We start from the raw sequence: 6,966 nt of genomic DNA, 5'->3' as shown, positions 1-6,966 counted from the left end.
ATTCATGATCAAAGTGTATGGATGTGATCGATTATGTGTCTATATATGAAACCAATCGTACGATTAAGTATTCGTTGGATTTGGATGAAAACGACGACTGATTGAGACTTTGCCCAAAATCAATCCAAGAATTGAAAAAGGAACCCCATGGTAAATCGTCATCCCCATAGAACATGGTAAATCATGATCCGAGGCCTCATCCAGAAGAAAACAACTTCTTTCAACCGAAAAAGAAGGATATTGAGTTCGCCCCTGCACCCAAGTTCGATCCCCTTTCTTGTACTTTAGAGTAATGTAAGCTAATTTAGAATATCACTTTATTAAAAGGAAAAAAACTAAAAGAAGGATATAATTCTACGCGTCCCTGAAAATTGACTCTCGACACCCGAGAGACATACAACCACCCAAAAAGAAACGCCTCTACAATTCGTGGCCCATGTCTTTTCTTTTTTACTTGAAGGGAAGAAACTTGCATTTATGAAAGCCCAAAAGGGTAAAGATTACAAACAAGACCCAAAGGGCCAGTCAGGACAGAGAACTACAGAGATCTAGGACCATGCCTTTTCTTAAACCTAGTCTTCCCTATTTGCGATGTCTAAAAGACCGCTTCATCCAACAAGTGGTACAATCCTATAACATAAGCCAACAATTTGCAAACTTCAAATCCCTGAATGAAGTGAGGCAAATGGTTCACTTAGAATTTCACTTTCTTAAGAAAACCCTTGCAGATATGAATACACAATTGATTTAATACTACCTAACAATGTGGCGTTCTTCATATCTGTCAAATTCATCTCAGGCCACAGAGCCGAAAAGATTCCAGTCATTGACTTTGAAGCTAGAGACGGCGAGTTTAAAGACCTCGGCCACTGGCATATATCCGGATTGTACTGCAGGAACAGCAAGACCAGCCCCCACTGTGCTTGCACTTTCGCTCAGAGGACTGCAACCAAAATGACCATATAATGCACAAGTGACAATTGATCTATAAAATAGACTATCTAACATGCGTATATTTTCTCTTTCTGACGTGAATGAACTCAACCAGAATGGATATAAATCATTGCCATAGCAACCACATTGTTTTTCAGCATCATATATGATAAAGATAACAACAACAAAAAAGAGAGATATCCATGGACTAATTATTTCCTTTTGGCAGAATTTCGAAGAGATTAAATTCAGCCAAACTGCATACATCTAAGCAAATTCGCATAACACAAAGAATAAAAGGAAGTATTAATGGAAGCCCAGGGAAAGGTCTTTGGGAGGGACCTGAATTCCTTAAGGTGTTTAAGGGATTACAAGGTGGGATGTATTATGACATAAGCTAAGGACATCATCCTAGATTAAAGAATATTGCAAGTACATGTAATAAGGCATACGCTACATCCTACTATGTATGGTGCAATCAGGAAGTCCCGATCTTTGATGATAACACCCCCACATAGTCAAGAAGACATTCAGTAAGTCCGACTAGATCTTTCCATAACTAATTGCCATAGCATCAATATTCTTTTTCAACATCATATATGATCAGGATAAGAAACAAAGAGAGAAACCACACACTAATTATTTGCTTTTGGCAGATTTTGAAAGAGATCGAATTCAGCCAAAGTGCTTTCAAGCCTTACATATAAGCAAATTCGCATAACACAAAGAACACAATAAAGTATCAAATGAAAGCCCAGGGAAGGCTCTTTGGGAGAGACCTGAATTTCTTAAGGTGTTTAAGGGATTAACAAGGTGGAATGTATAGAACATAAGCTAGAGACATTGTTCTATAGTTCTTTCTTTCTTTTTTCCTTTTTAGTTGCTTAAATTTTAAAAAGAAAACATCAGATTAAAGAATATTGCAAGCTACATGTAAGAAGGCATACACTAAATTAGGTCTGGTGCAATCAGGAAGCGCAGAGAATCCATAAATACTTGTGTGAAAATCTCAATGAGGATAAGCTGGTAAATCTCTGTGCTAGCAAGCGCAGAGAATCCATGACTATCTTATTTCTAAAAGAAAATGTTCTATTGTATCCAGGTGAAAGGATCAGAATAAATTTCAGTCAATAACAAAAATATTATTTTTGTGGCAACTCACTCCTAAAACTTACTTTATATGAACGGGTTCATATGCAGTAACTAGCACATCAGTATTAACTTCCTTAAGTCGCAGATTTGCCACATAGACCTGCAGACAGGACTCAAAACAATAAACCCCAGTTAGCATACTTGCAAAAATGAACCTGGAATAGCATCCTGAAACGGCTTCAAACACTCTGAACACAACAAACAAACATACCCTCACAATATTTTGTGCCTCCCTTCCCTGCCGCCCCTTGGAAATGGACTAGTTTCAAAAAGAAAAATATGTGAAATATGATGCAAAACAGATGGCAAGAGTCAAAAGCAAAAACCAGTAAGCCAGAGAAAAAATTTGGCAACAACATGGAACTGATTGCACATACCATTTGGCCAACAGCAGTTGTAACAATAGCAGGTGTGTTTCTATAACATAATCCAGGGGCCTCAACTACTCCTGACTGTTCAATCACCTGAAGGTGATTGGCAAAAGAAAATGTCAAATACAAATATCCCTCCTCCAATAGCTAATTCGGGACAATGGGTACTCATAGAATACCGAAAAACTGACAGATATCGCATTACATTTGGAACTGACACTGAGTGTGCTTAAGGAATTGATGAATGAGATAATTGGGGATAGTATAGTATGAATAATAAGACAATACAGAAGATGGGAATTACCATGCTGCCGTCAGCATCTTGTTCAGTGGCGAGGTCTTGGAGAAACCAGGTAGCACTTCCATCATCGCCAACTTCATGCTTCAATTCCAAGAGCTCAAAGATCAAGCTTTCGTCCCGGGCAGGGTCCACAAATGCCTCCTTTAGAAACCCACCCAGAAAAACGAACAATCAATAAAATGAAATGAAAACCACTACTACCCAAAACTTGACAGCTTGAATGAAGTACGAGACATAACCAATTAACCATATTAACCAACCTGGTGATCAGGAACTTGCCGAATGTCGCTCACATCCTACAATTTTGATACTCTTCCATAAGTCATTTAACAGAAAGAAAAAACAAAAAACTTGAAACACAAATACGAAAATAAAATTAAAGAAGAAAAAAAACCAACCTGGAACCTAAGAGGGAAGGTGCTAGTAATGGCACCGCCAAACAAGGGGCGCTCAGAGTAGATGTCTTGGGACATGTTGTCAGCCAATATAGGAAACAGAGACAAACGACGTCGCTTTTCCTAAAATAATCTCCATTATTAATTTGAGAGAACCCAAAAAAAGAAAGAAAAAAAAGAAAAACAGAGAACGAAACTGAATGCAGGAATGCAAAATAGAACAAGTTTGTTAATGGTGGAAAGGAATTATTATACCTCTAACAGTAACAAGGCAATTCAGAGTTGAGAGAGAGAGAGGTTTCTGGTTTGTTCTATGGAAACTTTCTCGAGTTCGTGGGCTCTTTCTGCTTCTGCTTGACCGTTGTGTATTTATAAGTATGCAGTTGCGTCAATTTGACGACTGCCTAATTTATACGCCAAAACGGCGATAGAAGAAGGCGAAGAAGACGAAGTCTGCCTAATGTCTTCGTTAGGCTAAGGCCGAAGTCCGAAAGCCCAAAGAGCAAGGCCCAAGTTTTGACCGCGAAACGTACAAAAGACCAACCAACGGGACGAAACGTTTCGTGATTTCAACGAGAAACGAAGTGACTGAATGAAAGAAAGAAAAGAAAAGCCCGAAACTAAAGTGGCATCCAAAACCCCCAGCACAAGCCAAAGCCATACCTTGGCTTGTCCTCTTTCTTACCCTTCATTTCTGGTATAATATTTTATAATTATATATTTTTTTAATCACAATTTGGCTTTGGCTTAAAACCTTCTCTCCCCCAATCAATTTCGTTTCAATTATTTTCAACAACTGTCACGCGGTAAATCAATCTCTTTATCACCGGTCTCCCTCCCTCCGCCTCCATCAAACCAAACGCCAAGCTCATCACCCGTTTCGGCGTAGCGATTCGGAGTCTTTTCCGGTATATCGGAATCGGAAAATTAAGGAATTAGAAAAAGGAAAGAGAAAAAAAGAACCGATGAGTAACCAGAAGAAGAGGAATTTCCAGATAGAGGCGTTCAAGCACAGAGTGGTGGTGGATCCGAAATACGCAGACAAGACCTGGAAGGTATTGGAGCATGCAATCCACGAGATTTACAATCACAATGCTAGTGGCCTCAGCTTCGAAGAGCTTTATAGGTTCGTTCCCTCCCTCCCTCGCTTTTTTTCTTCTTCTTTCTGTTCTCTAATTTCTCTGTATTTCACGTTTTTGTTTCTTCTTCTTCGTTTATTAATATTTTCAATTTGACTTGCTTCTGTTGCGTGCTTATGTAGACTGCTTAGAATAGTAAGAGGCTTGATGCGATGGTTTGCCTTTTATTTTAACTTCATCGTTTTTATGGCTCGCAGAGTCTTTACAAAAAATATATATGGAAATATCAGATGATGATGTGATATAATTCTTAGAATTAGGAAATGGTGAAGGAAGAAGTAAATTATTTTCCAAGTATTTTAGATGTCAAATTTGTTCGAATGCAAACAAATTTGGGTACACATGAACCAATATGCCTGTAGAACGAGTTATAATTGGGAGGAATATGTTCATGTGAGTGAACCATTACACTAGCTAAATTACGTTTAGGATTTTGTGAGAATGGCTTCTCACATTACTAATGCTCTAGTGTTGTTGTTTTATGGATTTAGAAATGCCTACAATATGGTGCTTCACAAATTTGGGGAGAAGCTTTACTCGGGGCTGGTTACGACTATGACTTCTCATCTCAAAGAAATATCAAAATCTATTGAAGCTGCTCAGGGAGGAATGTTTCTTGAAGAAATGAATAGGAAGTGGACCGACCACAACAAGGCGTTGCAAATGATTCGAGACATACTGATGTACATGGATAGGACTTACATTCCAAGCACCCAGAAAACCCCTGTTCACGAGCTTGGATTGAACCTTTGGAGAGACAATATTATCCGCTCTAGCAAGATTCAGACGAGGCTTTTAAACACACTTCTTGAACTAGTACTTAGAGAACGGACTGGTGAGGTTATCGACCGGGGGTTGATGAGGAATATTATTAAGATGCTAATGGATTTAGGTCCTTCAGTTTACCAGGAAGACTTTGAGAATCCTTTTCTTGAGGTTTCAGCTGAATTTTACAGGGGTGAGTCTCAAAAGTTTATTGAGTGCTGTGATTGTGGGGATTATCTGAAGAAGGCTGAGAGGCGCCTGAACGAGGAACTGGATAGGGTGACACATTACTTGGATGCCAGGAGTGAAGCCAAAATAACTAATGTGGTGGAGAAGGAGATGATTGCAAACCACATGCTGAGACTAGTCCACATGGACAATTCAGGTTTGGTGAACATGCTTCTTGATGATAAGTACGAAGACCTTGGAAGAATGTACAACTTGTTCCGTCGGGTTTCCAATGGTCTATCAACAATACGAGAAGTGATGACTTCTCACCTCAGGGAAACTGGTAAACAGCTGGTTACTGATCCAGAAAGGTTGAAGGATCCAGTGGAATTTGTTCAGAGGCTCTTGGATGAGAAGGATAAGTATGACAGCATCATTAGACTGTCTTTCAGCAATGACAAGACATTCCTAAATGCTTTGAATTCCTCTTTCGAATTCTTCATTAATCTGAACAACCGTTCACCTGAGTTCATTTCACTGTTTGTTGATGACAAACTCCGCAAAGGTTTGAAGGGGGTCAGTGAGGAGGATGTAGAAATTATTCTTGACAAGGTGATGATGTTGTTCCGTTACTTGCAGGAGAAAGATGTGTTTGAGAAATATTATAAACAGCATTTGGCAAAGCGGCTTTTGTCTGGTAAAACTGTCTCAGATGATGCAGAGAGGAGTTTGATAGTTAAGCTCAAGACAGAATGCGGGTACCAATTTACTTCAAAATTAGAGGGCATGTTTACAGATATGAAAACGTCCCAGGATACAATGCAAGGGTTTTATGCAAGCCATCCTGAGCTAGGGGATGGCCCTACATTGACTGTCCAGGTTCTGACAACAGGGTCCTGGCCCACTCAACCCAGTGTGACATGCAACCTTCCATCAGAAATGTCAGCACTATGTGAGAAGTTCCGTTCGTATTACCTTGGAACGCATACAGGTCGAAGATTGTCCTGGCAGACTAACATGGGTACAGCAGATATAAAGGCTAGCTTTGGGAAGGGCCAGAAGCATGAGTTGAATGTCTCCACTTACCAAATGTGTGTCCTAATGCTATTTAATAATGCTGAGCGACTTAGCTATAAGGAGATTGAGCAAGCCACAGAGATTCCTGCTGTAGATTTGAAGAGGTGTCTGCAATCCATGGCGTGCGTGAAGGGAAAGAATGTTCTTCGGAAAGAGCCTATGAGTAAGGACATTGGTGAGGACGATGCCTTTTTCGTTAATGACAAGTTCACGAGTAAGTTATATAAGGTGAAGATAGGAACTGTGGTTGCACAGAAGGAATCAGAACCTGAAAAACAAGAGACTCGTCAGAGAGTGGAGGAGGACAGGAAGCCCCAGATTGAAGCTGCCATAGTGAGGATCATGAAATCACGGAGGGCTCTGGATCATAACAATATAATTTCTGAGGTCACGAAGCAGTTGCAATCACGATTCCTGGCCAATCCAACAGAGATTAAGAAACGCATCGAGTCCCTTATCGAGCGGGACTTTTTGGAACGAGATAGTATAGACAGAAAATTGTACCGGTATCTTGCCTAAAGATTGTTCTGCTTGTCTTAGCATTGACAACTGAAATTGTACCTCAGACTAGGTGATGTAATATTGGTCTGATCTCTGCAAGCTCCATTGGTTATCAATGAATATCGATTTATTTCCACTTTTACTGTTCACCGTTTGAGTGGATC

The 6,966-nt window shown here is 39.8% G+C and overlaps 2 protein-coding genes across 3 annotated transcripts; one reads left to right on the top strand and one right to left on the bottom strand.

The window, feature by feature from the left end:
• Positions 1-441: 441 nt before the first annotated feature.
• Positions 442-3,748, bottom strand: LOC103321594 (ran guanine nucleotide release factor, putative (Mog1/PsbP/DUF1795-like photosystem II reaction center PsbP family protein)). 2 transcript variants are annotated; one of them, XM_089045007.1, is made up of 9 exons: positions 3,408-3,748; positions 3,156-3,275; positions 3,018-3,053; positions 2,761-2,898; positions 2,463-2,549; positions 2,297-2,344; positions 2,109-2,185; positions 758-943; positions 442-667 (listed from the first exon to the last, which is right to left on the bottom strand). In XM_089045007.1, the coding sequence occupies exons 2-8, from the start codon at positions 3,228-3,230 to the stop codon at positions 796-798; spliced, it is 609 nt and encodes a 202-aa protein (XP_088901133.1). In that variant the 5' UTR covers positions 3,231-3,275; positions 3,408-3,748; the 3' UTR covers positions 442-667; positions 758-795. The 2 variants fall into 2 exon arrangements, with proteins under 2 accessions (XP_088901133.1, XP_088901132.1); XM_089045006.1 differs by having other exon boundaries at positions 442-943.
• Positions 3,749-4,117: 369 nt separating this feature from the next.
• Positions 4,118-6,938, top strand: CUL3 (cullin 3). Its single transcript, XM_089045005.1, has 2 exons — positions 4,118-4,278; positions 4,783-6,938. The coding sequence occupies exons 1-2, from the start codon at positions 4,118-4,120 to the stop codon at positions 6,818-6,820; spliced, it is 2,199 nt and encodes a 732-aa protein (XP_088901131.1). The 3' UTR covers positions 6,821-6,938.
• Positions 6,939-6,966: the final 28 nt, after the last annotated feature.

This window comes from Prunus mume, linkage group LG2 (genome assembly GCF_029339155.1).
Source record: "Prunus mume cultivar Tortuosa linkage group LG2, ASM2933915v1, whole genome shotgun sequence".
Taxonomy (NCBI): Eukaryota; Viridiplantae; Streptophyta; class Magnoliopsida; order Rosales; family Rosaceae; genus Prunus; species Prunus mume.
This window is presented reverse-complemented; position numbering and strand designations above follow the sequence as displayed.